The 22,661-nt window shown below is 39.8% G+C and overlaps 1 protein-coding gene and 1 pseudogene across 1 annotated transcript; both read right to left on the reverse strand.

Annotated features, from left to right (window-relative positions):
- Window positions 1-343: 343 nt before the first annotated feature.
- Window positions 344-798, reverse strand: LOC145067070 (heavy metal-associated isoprenylated plant protein 39 pseudogene; annotated as a pseudogene).
- LOC145069217 (disease resistance protein Roq1-like) lies at window positions 578-13,906 on the reverse strand. The gene is made up of 7 exons (XM_079016168.1): window positions 13,744-13,906; window positions 10,550-11,104; window positions 9,028-10,147; window positions 8,696-8,902; window positions 2,066-2,920; window positions 1,426-1,982; window positions 578-653 (listed from the first exon to the last, which is right to left on the reverse strand). Exons 2-6 carry the CDS (start codon window positions 11,038-11,040, stop codon window positions 1,548-1,550), a joined length of 3,108 nt encoding a protein of 1,035 aa, XP_078872294.1. The 5' UTR covers window positions 11,041-11,104; window positions 13,744-13,906; the 3' UTR covers window positions 578-653; window positions 1,426-1,547.
- Window positions 13,907-22,661: the final 8,755 nt, after the last annotated feature.

The raw sequence follows: 22,661 nt of genomic DNA on the forward strand, positions 1-22,661 counted from the left end.
TTTCATTGTTTAGTGACAACATTTAGTGACGAAGCGGGTCGTCACAGATTTAGTGACGACTATATTTTAGTCACTGTTTAGTGACCACATTTATATCTGGTCACTAAATCGGTTTTGTGACGGACCTATAGTGACGAAAAGTGACGACCGAAATTTTGGTCACTAAATCATTTAGTGACGACTCATTCTATTGCTAGTGACCATTTTGTTTTGGTCACTAATTGACATATTTTTTGTAGTGGGTATTGCTGACATCACTCCCTCAAGTCTAAGAGCTCAGATATAACACAATCATTGTGATACTCTTGTACGATTTCAGGATTGAAGGTCCTGCTGAAAGCTTCTACCAACCTTTGGCTGTTCCAATGGTCACTATCTCTGTGTGGCAATACTTTTTCAGTTTTCCGACGATAAAAACTGGATCAACGTCCCCAGTGACAGTCAGTGTCTTCTCTTTCATGCTGAAAGCTATGGACTCGACCCCTGTATGTATATATTTCAAAACGAGCTTTAGTCAAACATATGGTTTCACGTGAAAATAGAAGGAAAACAAAAACAAACACAATATATTATTAACCTGAAAGGGTGGAAACTGCCTTCAAAACCTTCCGCTTTCCTTTATCATCGTGTACATTCACTTTGACAACCACTTTCTGCAATTGAATACAAAGTAATAACAACCAATTATGAAAGTTAATCTCCAGAATTAATTTAAACGAGGCTAAAAAGAGTAAGTTTGGTTTTATTTTTGCAGCATGGTTTTAGGCTTTCTTCTGCAGATATAGACAACATATCCATGTTCTCATCTGTAATAGCTAGCTAGGTTCAGCAGCAATTTTCTTTTACCTTTCCTAATTTCTTACTTCATTTTTTGGACCACAGGTATATGATTCCACGGGCCAACAATCTTTTTTATGAAATATCCCATTGAATATGTAGAGAATTAATTCACAAAAGTATTATATGTTGGAATGATATGTGACAAGAATCATTTCTTTTATTTTTTTGAAGTATTTATGCAGTTTGTGTAAAAAAAAATCAATTTTCAGGAAAGTAATTTAACAATTTTTATAATTATCTAAAATGATTAGTGAAACAGATAAGATAATTACGAAAGAAGAGCAATTTTGTCATTTACCATATATACATGTCAAATCCTTTGAAAGATTTACAAACCAGATTCAAATGAATGGACTTTAGTGGGTGTCCAAGAAAAAAAAAACATATTTGTTTGGAAAAACCGACAGTTGGTAAGATTTGGAATCTATAATGTGTTTGGTTGGTTGGTTGGATTTGAAAGTTGGAGACAGACGGAAATATTATTTTGTAGATCGACTTTGGTTTTCAAAAACACACGTTACCACTGACTATCAAATGAGAACATGCAAAAGAAGAAGTTTTAGAAAGTGAGTTAAGTCCACAGACCTGTGTGTAGTAAGGCCGCCATAAGATCTCAACAGAAGACTTTGAATCATGTTGTCGGATTTTAAATGTGTTTGAACCATCTTCATTTTCCTTGTCCCAAAATTCTGAGCAATTTGTTGTTTTCACCTCATCCCCTTTACAAGCTCACCTCCAACATAACTGTTAGCTGCTAAACCACTCAGATGCCCTCCGTCTATGGAAAATGATATCATATTGTATGAAGAATTCAATAATGTTGTGTGCCTCAGTGAACTAAAGGAAACATATCCTATGATTGACCCACTTCCATCATATTTAGGATCTGCTGGTGCTTCACTAGACTCTTGCCAAAGCACGGAGAGAATATCTTCATCCACATCCTGCCTGATGATTATATTTATTCGCGGATGTCTTGCTTTGGTAACAATGCATATTAAGAGCCCAGAAAAGTCATTGTACCAATCATATGGAAGACGCAATGTAAATTTTGTTCCCTTAAACAGCCTACTAAAATACCCCCTTGGAATCATCTGATATCCAAGATTGACACTGATAAAGTGATCTTCAAGAGCATTTCCCTGCCATGGAAAACACGTTCAATTATTCTGCTTTTTGGATTTTATATAAAGAGTGAAATTCCAAACGTAAAGGTAAAGTAAACCTGGAGCATGGAGTCTAGTAATATGTCACCAACAAGTGGACCAAGTTTGTTGTACCCACACAATGAGACTTTCCACAACCACTTACAGTTTGAAATATCTCCAAAGCTTTCAAGTGACCAACAATTATCCGCTATAACAACAGCTATACTTGATGGCAGATCCCACAATTCTACAAGTAATTGGCACCATGACACGTCCAGCCATTTGAGCTGAGGAAGTCGCCATCGACTAAAATTTAATCTTGAAAACTTATTTCCTTTTAGATTGAGTTCTTCCAAGTTGGGAAACTCCCAAACAGCAGAGTCAATGTCTTTATCTCCCAGACTGCAGTACCGGAGATTTAACTTTCTTAAGCCTCTGGGAAAAAACCGTAACACTGTATTGTTGTTGCGAGGTAAATAAGGCTCCTCTAAACAACATTCTTCTACATCAATCAGGTCCTCTGCTGGGTTTCTAATTTTTGTGTCACCACACGTCCAACAAGTAACGACAAAGTTTGAAGAATACTTTTTGTAGGATGCAACTTCTTTCCCACTAATATTTGAATGAAGATGCAGTAGACCGTTCATTTTCTGTTGGATCCCCAAGAGCTTAAAAAGTTTGGGGCAATCTGATAATGAAAGGGTCTCGAGTTTCTTTAGTCGCTTAATGGGTGGAAATACCTCAAGACCAGAACAAAGTTCTATAGATAGGAAAACGAGCCTTTCCAAGTGTCCAATCGATGGCTGAATCTTTTTTAAACGCCGACATCCACGAAGAATGATTCTTTCAAGATTTGGAATTCTATCAAAATCTGGTGTCATGATTAGGTTATTCAATCTAACAAGTTCCAAGATCTTCAGATTTGGAAGATGCTGTTCCATACAAGTGCAAACAAGTCAAAGTATATCAAGGTAATAAGAGTTTAAAGTAAATTAAAATATATATATATATATACACACACACGTGAAACAGTCCAAAACATATGAATTATATACTAAAAAATTTATACTATTTGCAAAAGTTTGGGCTTCAGCCGGCCCCTATTAAAAATGGGTACTGATTCATACACAACAAAAAATTTCCATACAAAAACATTCGACAACTCCATAAAACATAAATTGTTGTGTATAGAGAAAAATTGTTGTGTGCAAATCACTTCCCATTAAAAATATATAAAACTGGGACTAAAACATTCGACAAGCTATTTATTTGGTTTCACCCGAAAATCAAAGAACAACACAATCTAAATAAACAGTTTAACAAATGAACTGGACAGGTTATAGTTGACCTGAATCGTGACCACCTCTAACTTGACAAAGGGAGATTTCTACCTTACATGATATGGATCTTTTTTTAACAAGCCTTTGATATGTTTTGGTCGTGTTTATCACCACCACAAATGAAGAGGGATATCTTTTATATTTAATTAAGATTAGTATTTCCTTAATAGTTATCAATTTAATTTCGGTAAGTAGGGTTCGACAAACATTATAAGTATGACGGAATTGAAGAATCGATTGTTGGAACGCTTCCAACCATCTAATGACGAAACTATGATACAACTGGTCGTTTCGGTCATGTTTATCAACGCCCAAATAAAGAAGGTTATATATATATATATATATATATATATATATATATATATATACACGGGACGGTTCACTTGAGATTCAAAAAAAATTAGAGATCTTAAGATTCAACCTCAACCACATATTTCTCATTTGCCACTCTAACGATGTAGCGTACCGACAGCAGTAGAGTATGCCTAACCATAAATGATTATACATATATGTCTATTCACAGACTGAGTAATCATATATGATTATGACGGTGGTAGAAGAGGTGGTGGCGACAGAGGTGGCAGGGGTATAAGTGACGGAGGTGACAGTGATTGGGTTGACTGGTGTCGGAGGTGGTGGTAGTGGCGGTTGTGGTGGTGGAGATGGTGTCAGAGGAGAAAGGAATGGGCGGCGATATATAATCATTTATGATTATAACAGACTTACCGCGCCGGTACGCCGGAGGGTTAAAGCAGCAGATGTAAAATATGTGGCTGAGGTTGAATATCAAGATCTCTATTTTATTTTTAATCTTAATGGAACCTAACTCTCTCTCTCTCTCTCTCTCTCTCTATATATATATATATATATATATATATATATATATATATAGGTTTAAATGTGGATGAACAAATGTTGCATGGATGTAGGGATTAGTATGGGCCAAGTATTATTTAATTTTAATAAATAATTAATTAAATCTTCCATCCTTTAATTTAGGCAAATTACTTTATTTTAAACCTACTTGTTCCATCGACATCGACAAAATCATATCCCTCCCGCTTCTACACTTCTACCCATCTCAATCTCTTACCAGTGATTAATCCTAACCCACCCACGTTCAAAGATGACAAGATCGTTGTTGTAAGGAACGACTTCAAAATCGAAATAAGAATCAGGAACCAACCCTCCAGTGCTCGTATCGCTCGTTTCCTCAAAGCCGGAAAGTACGCCTCCTGTGTATCTCGCTGCCGTTCTTAAGTACCTAGCGGATGAAGTGATTTCCTTGATCCGTTTTTTTCTAATTTAATCGTATTATAATTTTTAGGATTTCTCAGATTTCCGTCGAAAACATGCAAATCGTGAAATTGATTGATTACAGGTTTCGAGTTAGCTGGAAATGCAGCAAGGGACAACAAGAAAACTAGAATCGTCCCAAGGCACATCCAATTAGCTGTTGGGAACGACGAACAATTGAGCAAGCTTCTCGGTGACGTCACCATTGCTAATGGCGGTGTTATGCCTAACATTCACAACCTTTTGATTCCTAAGATGGTTTTTTTAGGGTTTCTTACGTTAGGGACATGCTTTTATTTAACTAGTGTGTATATCTGTTGAATTTAGTATGGACACCTTAAACTTCCTGATAATCAATATTGGTTCTGTTACTTACATATGTTGTGCTAAAAGATTGACATAATTGATATTTCTGTGTCTGAGATAGGGTAAATTGAATTGATGTTAAGATTTGTTATTAATCGATTGATTTTAAATCTTTTAGCTTTTTCATGGTTTGGTAACTTATGCTATGAAAGTATTTGTGACAACCCGAAGTTGTCCATCGCCGAAACCCATTCTACCCGTAAAAATTCACCGTTTATCAATTCGTTCCGATTTCGTTTTTGGGCTAAATTATTTAAAACTTATATGTTTATTTTAATCTAATGAGTGTCCAAACCCCTTAGGAACTCATGAAATTAGCCCAAAATGTTTATTTCAGAAATTTTAGAAACGTCCCCGCCGAGTTACGGAAACTTAATCGGGTGCGACCAAAAGCCACGTCTAACGTCGGTATCGGGTAGAATTCCACCGTGTCCCGAACTTAGGACCTATTTAAAGCTCAAAAGACTTCATTTGAAGCCTTTCCTCTCTCTCACTACTCTCTCTCTCTAACCTCTCTCCTAAATTCAAGTATAAGGGTCCAAATCTCAAATTTAAGGCTTCTAATCACCAAGGTACCTTCACTAACTTGTTATGCAACCCCTTTAGCCTTCAAATTCGAGTTTAAACCATGGATTAGGACCATTATCATGTGTTTACGGCCCTAGATCAGTCCTAGGCCGTAAACTCATATAAATGGGGTTTTTGAGCAACAAAACCCTTCCAAAATACAATTAGACCTTAGATTTGGCTAGATGACTTAACGGAATGGACTTAGAATGCCTCAAACCATGATTTAGATCCTTGTTCATGTGTTTACGGCCCTGGAGCATGCTTGGGCCGTAAACACATATAAAAGAGGTTTTATGCCCTTAAACCCTTCCAAAACACCAATAAGGCTTAGATACGACTTGTAGAATTATGGAAGTGGCCTTGGAACACCTTGAACATCAATTTAGAGGAGTAAACTTGAGTTTACTGCCCAAGAACATGCTTGGGACGTAAACTCCTATTCTTGGGGAGTAAACTCCTCTAAATGTGTTAAGATGCCACTTAAACACGCCTTGGGATAAATTATAGAAATGACCACAAACAAGAATTGGACCTTAAAACATATTAAAACACCCATCTAAGGAGTTCACGGCCATGAGAGGGTTCATGGGCCGTAAACTCCTAAAACCATGTCCAAAGTCCCCCAAAAATTCATACAAGGCTTGGGAAAAATCATTGGAATCACATGTGATTGTTTAAGGACCAAAACTTTAAGGATTGGATGTGAGGGGGAGTTTACGGCCGTAAACTCCATGTTTACTGCCGTAAACTCCAATAAATGGTCCCTAAATGAGGTTTGAACCATTCCAAAGTCAAAAATCCAAGTCTAGCATTTATTCCCGATTGTTATGAAGCCATTTTGCACCCAAAATCACCATCCATGAGTTCACGGCCGTGAACTCATATGGATGAGGTATATAGGGCCGAAAACTCTTGTATGAGTTTACTCTTGAAGAGTAAACTCAATATCCAAGCCATATGTGTCCTTAAATGCCACCCGGGTCCCTCCAAACACTTGTAATGAAGAGTTTTCGCATCTAGGAGCATATGTCCCTAACAAATAAATTATTCAAAGTCCTAATTAGATATAAATGTCTATCTTGACATAATACATAGGAATCTTGTGTGGTTGCAAACCTAGAACTGACATTTAGGATCCCAACTGACGCGTTTCTCAACAGGTGAGTTCATACCCCTACCCTTTTTCAAATGTTTTTAGGGGGGAATACAAGCAAAAGTACAAGGAAATCTTGTACTCAAACTTATTATTTTCAGTTCAAATGTTTATATTATGTATGTTTTAATATCGAAAAACTGTGTTAAACAAATAGTTCGAATTACGAAGTTAGCTTTCAAACAAATCATAGATTTCTTGATAAAGTGTTACAATCTAAATTATATTTCATAATCTACGAATAACTCTTACTAATCATCAATTAGAACTAATACGAATACGAATACGAAAGCACAACTAGGAACAGAATACGAATACGAAAGCACAACTAGGAACAGAACGAATACGAAAGTATAACTAGGATTAGAATGAATACGAATACGAATAGTATTAGGAGTAGGAATAGGGATACGAATACGACTGCGAATACGAATACGAATACGAATACGAATACGAATTAGAATTAGAATTAGGATTAGGAGTAGGAATACGAATACGAATTAGAATTAGAATTAGAATTAGGATTAGGAATACGAATACGAATGCAAATACGAATACGAATAGGACTACAAATATAAATACAAATACAAATATAAAATACGAATATGAATATGATCAAAGATAAGAATACGAAAATGAAGGCACACATCTAGGTACATTCAAGTGTAACACAATTAGGATATCAGAATACCTAGCTAATTTGACAAGTATAAAAGGTAAACAAACATGACATTGGGATTCAATAACTAAACTTACTTTTAGGAAAATATAGGATTTTCCTGGGATAACATTTGTACATAACCAGAAACGTGTAACAATTCAGATAACTAAACTATTAGGAAAATATGGGATTTTCCTGGGGTAACATACAATGTGTAATCGAATTGGTAACAAATGATAACGAAACTGTTTTACATAAGAAAATATAGGATTTTCTTGGATAGCAATCTTTTCGGAAAAACCAAAGGAAACTCGTACCTTTTCAGAAAACAAACCTCTTATGAACTCACCAGCTTTATGCTGATTTTCAAACTGCTTGTATTCTCAGGTCCATATTAGACAGGTACCCGCAATCTTTTGGAGAAGACGGAGTGTTCAGAAGACTCGTCTCTACTTTTGTTTATATATACATATGTATAACACTTGTAACACTTTACTTTTGAACATATGTAAATTCTAATATGTAATGTAATGGTTGTTTACTTTGCTTACTATGTGCATTGGATTTGATACTCAACGTGGAGTCCGCCCCGGAAATGTTTCCGCCTTCGGTTTTCGGGGTGTGACAGTATTGATTTGGGTGCTCATTTGTTGTTGTGAATACTAGCTTTGTAAATGGTTATTTGCAAGGTTAAGAGGTTATGAGTGGAATTGAGTTCGTAGACACTTTTTTTTGTTTGTATTATGGAAAATATAATTTCATTCTCATTTATAATACTTTTTACATGAATTTCAAGAATCATTCTTAGAAGAATGATATCTTCATTTGTATAATCTTATCCCCATGCTTATTTTTATTTTTTAATACAGGTCTTTGTTTACTCGTTAGTTGAAGATTTAAAGTCAAAGGAAATAAATTCCTTCCAGGAAGAATGAGAATGAAGGTTCTTTCATTAATGACATTGTAGTCTTATAGAATGAAGATTTTTTCAAGAATGACTTACTATAAAGCTTGTATTCATATAGAGCGTGGCAAAAATTCAAAAAATGATATTGTATTTTTGTAGAATGTGACAGTGAAAATTGTTTTGTTTATTTTTTGACCTTAGATTCTCAATAATATTAATAATAGATGATTATTCTTTAAGAATGTTGTTATTCTTCAACTCATGGTTCAAAAATTTGTTATTCTTAAAAATGTTCATTCAATCAGAATATGTATTCTGTCAGAATTTGTATTCAATCAAAATATGTATTCTATTAGAATATGTATTCATCCACTTTGTTTTAATTTGTTATTAAGATAAGAGTATAAGAATTACCTTATAGCCCCTCCAGAGTCGTTTCTGCGAGATGTCATCCAATGTCAGACAACAAAGGTTCTCCGGTGGAAAGTTAGTAGGAAATGGACTTGCAAGATCACCTCTCCAATCAATCCACCGGAGGTTTTTCAGGTTTGCAACCGAAGGAAGTTCTACTAGATCATAGCTATTGCATTCAAATCTTATTGCTTTAATCATGTCAAGTTCCTGCAATAGATGCAAAATGATATCAGGATTCTAGAACATCTTCCTTCTTCCAAACTATATATATATATATATATATATATATATATATATATATATATAACATGCAAAGATAGCTTAATCATTACCTTCGTCGCGTCCATAGCACAAATTTTAGCACAAATTTTTAGAACATCTTCCTTCTTCCAAACTCTACTATGTTTTTCTGGATTCTCAGGGTGTTCCCCTCTAACAATGTAGCGTCCCATTTCTTGCAACAGATCATGCATATTAAACCTTCCATCTGAAATAGTTATGAGCGCCTTTTCTAACAACACCTTTATGCCTATAACAGGGTAAAAACCACAAGCATCAAGCATTGACATTATCCTTCCATTTTTATACCGGCCTTTGAAGAAGCATGCAATATCAAGAAACAACTCTTTCTCAACCTGTGTAAGTCCATCAAAGCTGATCTTTAGCTTTTCCACAATATTTGTATCTGGGATGTCTTTCAATCTGGCTATTGCACTCCTCCACTCATTAATGTCTTTTCCACATAGAAAACAACCAAGAACTGTAAGTGCTAATGGGAGTCCACCAGCATAAGAAACCACACTTTTTGAAAGGAGCTCATAATCTTCTTTATGTTTGTGACCACATGGTGCATGCTTGCAAAAGAGCTCCATAGCCTCATCATCGTTTAACAAACTAATATTGTGTATCTCATCTACTCTAGGCGCAGTAGTTGATATTAAATGTACATCTCTTGTTGTGATTATAATTCGGCTTCCTTCACCGAACCAATCATGTGATTCAGCTAAAGCTTTTAATTGGTCAAGCTGATCGACATCATCAAGAACAATCAGCACCTTTCTACGGCATAACCTATGTTTTATCATGTGTTTTCCTTCCTCAACTCTCTCTACCTGCACTATCTTCTCTCTCAAAACACCATAAAGAATTTTTTGTTGCAATTCTTCTAACCCTTTCTTACTTGATTCCTCCCGGATATTTTCTAGAAAGCAACAACCATCAAACTTTCTAGATATTTCCTCATAAACAGAAGATGCAAGAGTAGTCTTACCACCACCTCCAACACCCCATATTCCAATAATCCGCACACCACCTGAACCAATTTGTAACTTCAATTTCAAACTTTGCACACGAGACGCTATTCCAATAAGGTTGGCATTTGTGCTTGGACTTACTAGCTGCAACCTCTGTGAAATTTTTTCAACAATTTCTATGATAACCTTTGATTCATGCCTACATGTTGAAATTTGGACATACAACAATAATTAAAACATGCTCACATTACAATAGAGGTAAATTTGCTTTATGCTCCATGCTCCATTAAAATGAAGAAAAGGAGTATTAATCACCCTTTATATTTCTTAGAAGTTGTAAAGTCAATAGCACAAGTAGTTTGTAACTATTTTCTTAGGAAAAGCAAATGATATCAAATAGTTAAAAGTAAAGCAAGATGGGTTTGTTGTTGTAAATTGAAGCGAGGGGTTAAATACAGAATTAAAATTAGAATTAGAACTCAATTAAGTCTATAACAGTTCAAGTAGACCAGGATATGCTGGAATTTTGGTTGAGGTTGCTGCTAATAAAGCACACATGATTTAAGCATAAACAGTGCAAAAAAAGAAAGAAGAAGATTACCCGTTGGCAATGTGCTTTGGTTCCCATCCAGAAATGTTACTTGCATCCACAAGTGCTTTTCTCCATGATTCAACCTTGGTTTTGTTCTCCAACTCATGCTTAACAAATGCTTCTCCATATTTTTGTTTCTGTTTTCGAACTTCAGATGGATCAACGCCATAAAATATGGGTATAACTATTTGGCCTCTCGTATCTTTGCATTTCATGATATGTGCAAGTTCATCTAAGCACCATGAAGAATCGGCATAGTTTTCAGAGAATACGATGACGCCAATCTGTGACTCTTCTATAGCCTTCATAAGAGATGGATTGATCAATTCGCCCCGAGGAAGTGTCTCGTCATCTTTGTAAGTGTATATCCCTTTTTGTACAAGAGCTGTGTAAAGATGATCCACAAACGTCTTGCGAGTATCTTCTCCTCTAAAACTTAGGAAAACATCATGATTCCATGATTGAGAAGAAAAGGCCGGAGATGATGATGAAGATGCCATTGGTATGTTGATTTGTTGTGAGAGAATGTATGCAGTTCCAGCACCTCAATGAAACAAACTATGTCTGTAGAAAGAGAGAGAGATGAGTTTCCAAGAAATTTCCAATTAATGAAAGCTCAAGAAATATCTCACCACTTGACATGTTGACTTGTTGAGATAGCTATAATATATACAAACACACACACACACACATATGGAGAGAGAGAGAGAGAGAGAGAGAGAGAGAGATTTGAGTTTCCAAAAGAATTCCAATTTCCCAAAAGCTTTAAAAAAAAAAAAGATGAATCTAGTTGATTTCAGATTGATGATATGCCAATATAAGCAAGGCACTTTATTTATTATCCACATTAGCAAAAACTTACATTTTATTCACCAAAATTACCCAATTTGTAATCTAAAACCTTATAAGATGATATTTGGCCCAAGTTGTTGTCATTTCATCCTCCACATCATTTTCTAAGTATACAAAACATGATGATGAATAAAGTTCTACAATTCAAATTATCTTAAAGTTATTAGCATTATTATTGTTATTATGACTAATAATAAAAGGGTTAGATACTTATTTATGCAACGATGTTTTAACCTTTTTGGACCTCATGCAACATTGTTAATTTTAATACAAAATAGACAATAAAGTTTCATGTTAGTGCCAAAACATGCGTTATGATCTTCTAAATCGGTTACTTTTAATTTTTTGGCTCGTAAAAGAAATCCACCTCTCTATCTCTCTATCAAGGAAAACGGTGCCATAAAAGTGTTCTTAAATTTAGTAGGAGGATTCATGGTGGGGAAACAAATAGTTGGTGGTACCAAGGTTCTAAATAACGTAAGGCGTGACTTGGCGGCAATGTCAAGCCTCAAGCTTTTCCGAGCCTTGGCGAGTCACGTCGTTTGTAAGGCGTGACTTAAGGCGGCAATTTTGTATATAATTCATATTTTTATATGTATTTTCTACTATTATTCATTTTTATACACATATATCGGTCAAGGCGGCGTTTTGGCAAAGCTTGGCGGCACATGCAAGCCTTGGAGTCATGACGTGCCATGGCGGAGCCATGGTGAGCTTTTTATAACCTTGGGTGGTACTAATTGATAGCGGGGCATCCCATAACTTCACTTTAATGAAATTTTAGTGGAAAAGGAGGGATTAGCAATCTGGAGTACCCTCCAATGGGAGTGGCGAGACGGTAGAAGGCGAAGGCGTGTGTAAATCCATAAAACTTTGGATGAAAGGGATCAAAATGCTAAATGATTTCTTCCCTTGTTGCTCGTTGGGTTGCATTGTCATGGTGATTCAATAGTTGGCTTCATTAGGTTCGATTCAAGTAAAATGGAAAACATAGGGAATGAAGTTCGAGTGGAGAAGTGAACATGTAACTTTGAGAGAGAGCACGTCGTTAAGGAGATCCTTGGTCTCATAAAAAAGTTTATGGAGGGACACTATGAAGAAACGATAGTATGTTCTAAGAGATCGGGGGTATTGGACGCATTTGATGAAGTATTTCAAATCCGCAAAGGGTTACCATCCGATCACGGACGTAAACATGGAATTGTATTGAAGGACATAAAAGAACCATTAAATATCCGTCCGTATTGATATCCTAATTTCAAAAATATGATGTAGAAAGATTAAAAGAAAGGCTGGTAACAGAGTTGTAAGAGGCGGAATGATTAAGTATAGATGGGGCGCTTTCTCGAGCCCATTTTTGCTAGTGAAAAAGAAGGATGGGTTTGGAGATTTTGCATCAATTATCCTTCTTTAAATAAATAGGTTCCCAATTCATATAATCGATGGATCATGCATTCATTATTTTCCTTTTGTACCAAATCAAATAGATGATAATTGAGGAGGTGGTGACACTTGGTTTAGGCCTGAACAGTGAAAGTGAGTGTCAGTTTCAGCTTTTTTCGGGTTTGTTAGGAGTGCTGAGATGTGTGTGTGTGTGTATACAGATTAGAGAGGGGACGACCACTTTTTTTGTAAGAAACTTTTGGTGGGAGATAGAGAGTCAACCTCTCGGAAGTTGACAAGTTCTTAGATACAACTATTTTCCTTCTTTTATTCGTTCTTATTCTTTTATCAATTTTTTTCTGCAATTTGCAATCAAATTGTATCAGACTCTTTACCTATATATACCAGCCCATACTCTAGCATGTTTGTTATCTATCAATTCCAACAAAGAACATCATCATGTGAATAATAAACAATTTCCTATAACTTAATATCATTATCAACTAACGATGCCTAGAGTTTCAATTTGAAACACCGTATCATTCAACATATGTTAACAACAATCTATCATGTGCCTATGGTTTAGGTATTATTTATGTTTTTGAAATAAGACTTGCATCATATCCCAATCAAAAAAAGAGTATCTTCGATCTGATTACAATGTTATGCACTAATGATATAATCCCCAATTATCTGGTGCTTAATCCCTCCAATTACATACCCTTATAACATACAAATCAGCATATTAACTTCACAAATTGTTTAATTTAATCATCTAACAATAGGAATTAAAAACTTCACAACGTTTGACTAATTTGGGCCAAAATACGCTTCTCACAATCCAGATCGACTTTTTTTTTTTAACTCGTTGATAAAGTTTAATTAAAAACTCATATAAATTTCATTAACACTTCAATTTCATTATCGATGACTTAAACTTCATCAAGTTATCAGTTTGAGCAACGTACCTCAAATTCTCAGCAATACCTAGTAGACTCCTTTTCTGCAGTCAACTTATTGGCAAGCTTATACGTACTTCAATTTTCATAGCGTTCTTCTTCTAGTTTCTTTCAGCGTGGATCGATACCTTTCCTCTAGCGTTGACTTCTTTCTCTCAATTCTCTAGATCAGTTATCGAGGGGATTAAATTAATGAGAAAGTAGTTATAATTTCCTTTATGTATTTACTCAAGTTATGGAGTTTCAATATCTAGTCCCTAGATTTCTGTATTCAACGTTCTCGCCTCCAGAACCTTAAATTTTGATAATATATCCTTAGAATTTTGTTTTGCCCTATCTATTATGCTAATTTGTAAATTATTTATCCTTATATATACACCTCCAAATTTCATTATTTACTCCGGCTCCGAATTTTATAAAAACCAGTATAATTTGGAACCTTTTTTATTTAACTTGGAAAATTTTATGTTTTAGTTATCAGTTGAGACTTAATTTGTTTTATATCAAAATTTTATTTTTTTTATATCGTGCTTGATGTAAAATGTAGTTTTGGTTCCTTTTGTTTACCAAAATTCTAAATTTTCATCCCAGTATTGGCTTTTTTGCGATTAATGGTTCAGGATTTTTGGTAACACTAGCACGGCCGTTCCAATAACTTTTCCAAGAATCATTTGGCATGAAGCTCGTTTATGAACAAACAAGGGCGGAGCTTTATGGGGGGGGGGGGGGGGGGGGGGGGGGGCTCCCCTGATTTTTTTGTTATATATAGTCATTCTACTTTAATTTTGTACATATTAGGCCCAAAAATATACAAATTTTGGCCATGGCCCCTCCTGTTCATCGATTTTTATACATATTATACTTTCGGTCCCCCCAAATCAAAGTTGAAGCTCCGCCCCTGCAAAAAACAATTGAACATGTATGCACATAAAAGAAACTTAAATGAACGAGCATAAATGAAAATAAACAAATAACACAAATGAACGTTTATGAATATAATTAAACGAACGAGACAATTGTTCATGTTCGTTCGTTTAACTAAACAAACGATAATTTTTGTTCAAATTATCGTTTGTTTAGTTAAACGAACGAACATGAACAATTGTCTTGTTCGTTTAATTATATTCATAAACGTTCATTTGTGTTGTTCGTTTATTTTCATTTATGCTCGTTCATTTAAGTTTCTTTTATGTGCATACATGTTCAATTATTTTTTATTACATTACTCTATTATATGTTTGTTTATGTTCAATTATGTTTGTTTGTTTCCGTTAGGTTATGTTTGTTTAGTATGTTCACAAACATGAACAAGAAAACATATTCGTTTGTTCGGCTAACTTAAATGAACATGACCATGAACAAACCCTCATTTGTATTTGTTCAATTCGTTTACAATACTAAACACCGTTGGTGACCTTTGAGACTATTACCATCCGTTAAGCTTAATTACTAACATTATGAAAGGACTAAAATGCCCTCAAGCTGTAACACCGTAAATTTCAAACAATTTTTCGCATTTTATAAAAACCATAATTCATTCAATATTCATAAAACATCAAAGTTTGAAACTCAATTTATGCCATATAAAAATCCCAAGATCTCATAACATAAAAATCTCGTGTGTGTGTGTACTGATTAAGCCGGCGCCTTCCCACGGTCATCACTAGCACCTGAAACAAATAACACCATACACTGTAAGCACAAAGCTTAGTGAGTTCCCCAAAATACCACATATAACACATATTAGCCACTTGAGGCTATAACTCTGTGGGTCTGTGCACCCAAACTCTGTGAACCCTCAGGTTCTAACTCTATAAACATGCACAGCATAAATCACATAGAATAATGCAGTGCAACACATAACACATATATAGCATACAAACACTGCATCACATAACTCTAGTTACCTACTCAAGGTAAAGTATATGAGAAGACTCACCTCGCGTATCTCGATAACTCGCAAATCCCTGAAATCACTCGTGCTCGATCCCCCGAGCTATAATCCTCCTATAATACAATATATCTCTAATTAACACTTTCACAACTAAGGTTGACTAACCCTATCAAGTCAACACTGGTCGACTCTGGTCAACGGTCAATTTTGACCGGACTCGGCGAGTGCACCAAAGCGACTCGGCGAGTCTATACGTGTTCACTGACTCCCTCAGATCCTCTCTTGACACGTCGAGTACTTCCCTAACTCGACGAGTTCCACCTGGCATGAATCGCGGGGCCACCACGACTCAACTCGCCGAGTCTCAAGAACAACTCGGCGAGTTCCGGCTTGACTCAGCCCCATACTGACTCTCCTGACTCACTGGGCCATCCCCCAACCCGGCGAGTCTACTCGTTGAACACTTTACATGAAACCCCAACCCTACTCGCCGAGTCTCAAGAACAACTCGGCGAGTTCATGCCATGCACAAACTCTATTGAACTTTTGAGGTCAGATCTGCTTTCCCAAACCATAGATCTGGCCTTCCCAAGCATGAATGTCACGTAAAGTTTGAAACTTAGTGCTTGTATAACCCCCACAAGGCATCAAAAGGAGATTTGGTCCCAAAAATAACCACCTAGGTCCAGTGACTCCATAATAACCCAAAAAGCTCCAAGGGTTAGGGTCTCTGGACCTCTTTGAGTCTAGATCCAAGGCACAAACTCGAAGAGGGACCATTTGCTTCACATAATCACTCTCCAAAGGGGTTATAAAACCCTAACTCTAAAGATCAACCCTAAAACTAAAGGAGATTCGAACCATTACCTCAAAATGAAGCCTCTGGACTCTGGATCTGCTGGAATCCCACCTCCTCCTTGCTCTTGCCACCTTCTTCTTGATAAACAAGGAATACAAAGGCCCAAAAGTGACTTCCTCTCTCCCAAAACGAATTAGCTCTCTTAGGGTTCTCTCAAGGGACTGGTAGCCGCAATGGGAGGCTATAAGTGCCCTTAAATAGGCTCCAAACCCGGGGAATTAGGGTTTCATTAAACAGCGTGGACTCGCCGAGTCCACTCCTTGGACTTGCCTAGTCCAGACGCGAACCCGCGTCCAAAACCGCGATCCTACTCGGCGAGTTTGAGCTCCAACTCGCCGAGTCTCCTCACAAAATACCAAAAAAATATAAGAATGAATAATACCTGGGAATCCGGGCTATTACAATTCTCCCCCACTAGAACTAGACTTCACCCTCGAAGTCTCGCTCTACAAATAACTCCGGATGCTGCTCGCGCATCTCACGCTCGGCTCTCAAGTCATCTCGGACCCCTTCCAATGCTGCCACTGGACCAAAACCAAGGGTACCTCCTTGTTCCTCAGAACCTTGATTTTCCGATCTCTGATTGTCATTGGTCTCTCAGCATAATTCAGGCTCGCATCCACCTGAATATCCTCTAATGGAACCACTGCCGACTCATCGGCTATACACTTTCGTAATTGCGACACATGGAAAGTGTCGTGAATCTGCCCCAATTCTGCTGGCAAATCCAACCGATAGGCTACCCTACCTACCCTCGCGACCACCCGAAATGGACCAATATATCGGGGCCCTAACTTGCCCCTCTTCCTGAATCGAATCACTCCTTTCCAAGGAGAGACCTTCAGGAGCACAAAGTCGCCAACCTGAAACTCAAGCTCGGATCGGCGTCTGTCCGCATAACTCTTCTGACGACTCTGAGCGGTCAACAACCTCTGTCTGACCTGCTGGATCTGCTCTGTCGTCTAAAGCACGATCTCTGTACTGCCCATCACACGCTGTCCGACCTCTCCCCAGCAAATGGGGGTCCGATACCTCCTCCCATACAACAGCTCAAAGGGCGGCATACCAATGCTCTAATGATGGCTGTTGTTGTAGGAAAACTATGCCAAGGGCAAGTACGTATCCCAACTCCCCCCGAAATCCAACACACATGCCCGAAGCATGTCCTCGAGCGTCTGAATCGTCCGCTCACTCTGTCCGTCTGTCTGGGGGTGATATGCGGTACTAAAATGCAGCCTAGTACCCAGCTCCTCATGAAACTTCTTCCAGAATCTAGAAGTGAAACGTACATCCCGGTCTGAGACAATCGAGATCGGCACCCCATGCCGAGATACCACCTCCCTCACGTACATCTCTGCTAACTTCTCTGCGGAGGAGCTCTCACTAATAGCAAGGAAGTGGGCGCTCTTCGTCAACCTGTCCACAATCACCCAAATTGCATCGACTCCCCTAGCAGTCCTTGGCAGTTTGGTGATAAAATCCATGGTAATCTGTTCCCACTTCTATTCGGGAACCTCCAACGGCTGCAACTTACCATGCGGCCTCTGGTGCTCGGCCTTAACCCTACGGTAGGTTAAGCACCTCTCAACAAACCACGCAACATCCCTCTTCATACAGGGCCACCAATACTCCCTCCTCAGATCCAAATGCATCTTAGTGGCCCCAGGATGGATCGAGAATTTCGACCGATGAGCCTCTTCCATCAAAATGGTATGCGTCCCTCCCACAAACGGTACCCAAATACGCCCCTGAAATGTCATAAGCCCCCGACTATCGGTAATGAACTCCGATACCAACCCAACAACTCGCTCTTTCTTCTGGTTTTCCGACCTCACTGCCTCAGCCTGTGCTCCACGAATGGTGTCCAACACCGGAGCCATTACGATCAAACGCAAACATACACCTCGCAACGGGGTGCTCTCCGCCCTGCGACTCAGGGTGTCGGCTACCACATTAGTCTTGCCCGGATGGTACAGGATCTCACAATCATAATCCTTAACCACATCCAACCACCTCCTCTGCCACATATTTAGGTTAGGCTGATCCATCAAATATTTCAGGCTCTTATGGTCCGTGTATATCGTACACTGAACCCCGTACAGATAGTGATGCCAAATCTTGAGGGCGAACACCAGTGCCCCCAACTCTAGGTCATGGGCGGGATACCTCGTCTCATGCGGCTTCAGCTGCCTCGATGCGTATGCTATCACATGCCCTCTCTGCATCAGCACCGCTCCTAACCCCAAGATTGACGCATCACAATACACCACAAAGTCCTCCATCCCCTCTGGGAGGGCTAACACCGGGGCTTCGCATAACCTTTGGCGAAGCGTCTCAAAGGAGGCATGCTGCTCGGGGCCCCATGAAAAAGCGACACCCTTCCGGGTCAATCTGGTGAGTGGCACTGCAATCTTAGAGAAATCCCTGATAAATCTCCGATAATAACCGGCCAACCCTAGGAAACTCCTGATCTCGGAGGGTGACCTCGACACCTCCCAACTCATCACCGCCTCAACTTTGGCCGGGTCAACCAATATCCCTTCCTGGTTAACGAGATGCTCCAGGAACTGGACTTCTCGCAACCAGAAATCACACTTGGAGAATTTGGCATAAAGCCTCTCCGATCTCAGAACTCCGAGGATCTCCCTCAAATGCTCATCATGCTGCTCTCTAGATCTCGAATATACCAAGATGTCATCGATGAATACAATCACCGACCGATCCAGCATCGGCCTGCACACTCGGTTCATGAGATCCATGAACACTGCCGGGGCATTGGTGAGCCCGAAAGGCATCACCACAAACTCGTAATGCTCATAACGCGTCCTGAACGCTGTCTTCTGGATGTCCTCATCTCGCACCCTCACCTGATGATATCCAGACCTCAAGTCGATCTTGGAGAACCAAGATGCTCCCTGCAACTGATCGAACAAATCGTCGATCCTCGGCAACGGGTAACGGTTCTTGACCGTCAGCTTGTTCAACTCCCGGTAATCAATGCACATCCGGTGTGAACCATCCTTCTTCTTGACAAAAAAGATAGGCGCTCCCCACGGCAAGCTGCTCGGCCGAATAAACCCCTTTCCCAGCAACTCCTGAAGCTGCGAGGACAACTCTTGCATCTCTGGAGGTGCAAGGCGATAAGGCACCTTGGAGATAGGCGCGGCCCCCGGGACCAAATCGATATTGAACTCCACTTGCCTCACGGGAGGCACACCCGGCAACTCATCTGGAAATACATCTGGGAACTCACGCACTATCGGAACCTCCTCAACTGACCTTGGCCTCTCGGAATCAACCTGCGTATCCATCACATACGCCACAAAACCCTTACAGCCCTGTTGTAGACACTGCCTCACCCTAGCGGCCGAACAAAACGCTGACCCAGAACGTGTACCCTCGTCGTACACCGTAAGAACTCCCCCACTAGGGTATCGTATGGTCACCAGCTGTCGCTCGCAGTCGATAACCGTACCGAATCTACTCAACCAGTCCATGCCCACAATGACACAGACATCACCCATCGCAATAGGAACCAAATCAATCGGGAACTCAACACCAAAAATCTCGAATACGCACCCGCGGATCACCTCCGTGGCATATATCACCCTCTCATCAGCTATGGAAACTCTCAGAGGGCGACTCAGCGCCTCGCGACTAACACTGATATGTTGACTAAAAGCCAAAGATACAAAAGACCGACTCGCACCCGAGTCAAATAACACCAAGGCAGGTACAGAATTCACAAGAAAAGTACCTACGCATAACATAATATAAGCATAATATCTCAACATCAAAATAAATACACGAAAGAATACATACCAGCCACGACATCGGGCACTGCGCGGACCTCCTCTGCGGTCAACTGAAAGGCTCTCCCTCGTGCCCTCGGCGCCTCGGCCTTCACTGGCCCACTCTCGATAGCTCTGATGGCGGCAGGGGTAGATCCCTGAGGTGCTCCTGAGCTGATCCTCGCAACTGCGGACACTCTGCCTTCCGGTGTCCGATCTGGTTGTAGTGAAAACACACTGCAAACCCCTTGGGGCAGTCCTTATCCATATGCCCCTCCTTGCCACACTTGTAGCAAGATCCAGCTCTACAAACTCCATCATGACCCTTGCCGCACTTTCCACAAGTGCGGCCCTTCTGGCTCCCAGATTTAGGATCAGCGGGCTTGGCCCACTTGGCTACCGGCTGGGGCTGTGCTGGTCGTCGATCCCTCCCCTGAGACTCCGCTTCCTCCCTAGCCTGAGTCTCTAGCTCAATCTCCCTCTTTCGGGCATTTGCCTGAAGTTCGGCAAATGTCCGGTACGAGGAGTTCGCCACGAACTCCCGAATGTCTCGCCTCAAGATACTCAAATATTGGCTCATACGTGCCTACTCAGTGGACACGTGCTCAGGGCAGAACATCGCCCTCTCGTGGAACATCCTGGTAATCACCGTAACAGACTCAGTACCTTGCTTGAGGGTCAGAAACTCCTGGGCCAAACGCTCCCTCTCCACCTGGGGAACGTACTCATCTCGGAACATGGCAGTGAACCTCTCCCAGGTCACTGCCGCAAGCTTAGCAGGCGAAAAGTGCGCTGTCACAAACTTCCACCAGTCCTTCGCTCCCAAGCGAAGCTGGTTCAGCGCGAACCGAACTCTCAAATGCTCAGGAGATGAGCAAGTGAAGAAACACCCCTCTATGTCTGAAATCCATCTCATAGCCGCCACCGGGTCCTGGGTACCATCAAATTCTGGCGGTTTTGTGTTGCTGAACTCTCGGAACAACAATGCATCACCACCCTGCGGCCTCGCAGCAGCAACAACTGCAGTGGCCGCCGCAACAGCAGCCTCAGAAAGAGCAGCATAACGCTCGTCGAAAGTCTCAATCAACGTGGTCTTAATAGACCCGAACATCTCTGGTATCTCTGCCCTGATGGCCGCAAGCACCTCCTCGTGGATGATCCAGCGGATCTCCTCATCACTGGCCCCACTGCTCTCAGGCATAAGACGTGTCCTCACCATGATCTACCTCTGAAATACAACATACGATAAATTAGAACTCACTCGAGCATACTCACACTCGACAACTCATCCCTCCTTGATCCTTGGCATTCCGAAGATTCTTATTTGAACTGTACACCGCCCCGGTGCTTTCAGTAGTACGGGCCCATTACTATTGTCCGCACCGTTTCAGTATACACCGCAAATCCTCCTCTTCGGATCCCAAGTTCCAAGTACTCTATCACTCTCTAACAGATCTCTCATAAGCTCCTCGCTGCTAACTATTCACTCTCAAGCATCTCATAACAGCTCACCTCTCCCTAGGCTAAGGCATCACAAATCAGGGTACTCTAGTCCTAATAGGAATGCCTAGCCCACTCTAGTAAGAGAATACATCATATCAATCTCATAAACATATAATATAAGGGTATTTTGGGAAATCACCGTTCGGGCGCTGACTGATTGTACACACGTTTCTGCTATGAGTTTCTCTAAAAATCTTTTACTTCTTTTAGAAAATTTGGCTCTCTTTTGAAAATACTTTCCAAATCCTCAGTTTGAGTTCAAATACTCCCGAAGCTGTACCCGAATCCCTCAAACCAAGGCTCTGATACCAACTTGTAACACCGTAAATTTCAAACAATTTTTTGCATTTTATAAAAACCATAATTCATTCAATATTCATAAAACATCAAAGTTTGAAACTCAATTTATGCCATATAAAAATCCAAAGATCTCATAACATAAAAATCCCGTGTGTGTGTACTGATCAAGCCGGCGCCTTCCCATGGTCATCACTAGTACCTGAAACAAATAACACCATACACTGTAAGCACAAAGCTTAGTGAGTTCCCCAAAATACCACATATAACACATATTAGCCACTCGAGGCTATAACTCTGTGGGTCCGTGCACCCAAACTCTGTGAACCCTCAGGTTCTAACTCTGTAAACATGCACAACATAAATCACATAGAATCATGCATTTGTAGCACCCGGTTCCTGGTACGTAAATGTTATTGAGTATTTCCTTTCTTTTTGCCTTGGACTTGGCGAGTCATAGGTCCGACTCGCCGAGTGGATGCGGGACCCGGGACACGTTTAAGTTGGTGACTCGGCGAGTCCATATCCTGGACTCGGCGAGTCACAGCTGTTGGATGAAACCCTAAGTTTCAGGGGTTTGCAC

Source organism: Lactuca serriola, chromosome 8 (assembly GCF_051521515.1).
Source record: "Lactuca serriola cultivar US96UC23 chromosome 8, Lser_US96UC23_V15, whole genome shotgun sequence".
Taxonomy (NCBI): domain Eukaryota; kingdom Viridiplantae; phylum Streptophyta; class Magnoliopsida; order Asterales; family Asteraceae; genus Lactuca; species Lactuca serriola.

What these genes read in the sequence shown, in the direction of transcription:
- LOC145069217 (XM_079016168.1), bottom strand. Translation starts at nt 11,040, where the DNA reads ATGGCATCTTCATCATCATCTCCGGCCTTTTCTTCTCAATCATGGAAT. An exon ending in CCAAAGCACATTGCCAACGG is followed by an intron (nt 10,148 to 10,549) that starts GTAATCTTCTTC and finishes TTCAACATGTAG; the next exon opens with GCATGAATCAAAGGTTATCA. An exon ending in GACTCTGGAGGGGCTATAAG is followed by an intron (nt 2,921 to 8,695) that starts GTAATTCTTATA and finishes TGTATGGAACAG; the next exon opens with CATCTTCCAAATCTGAAGAT.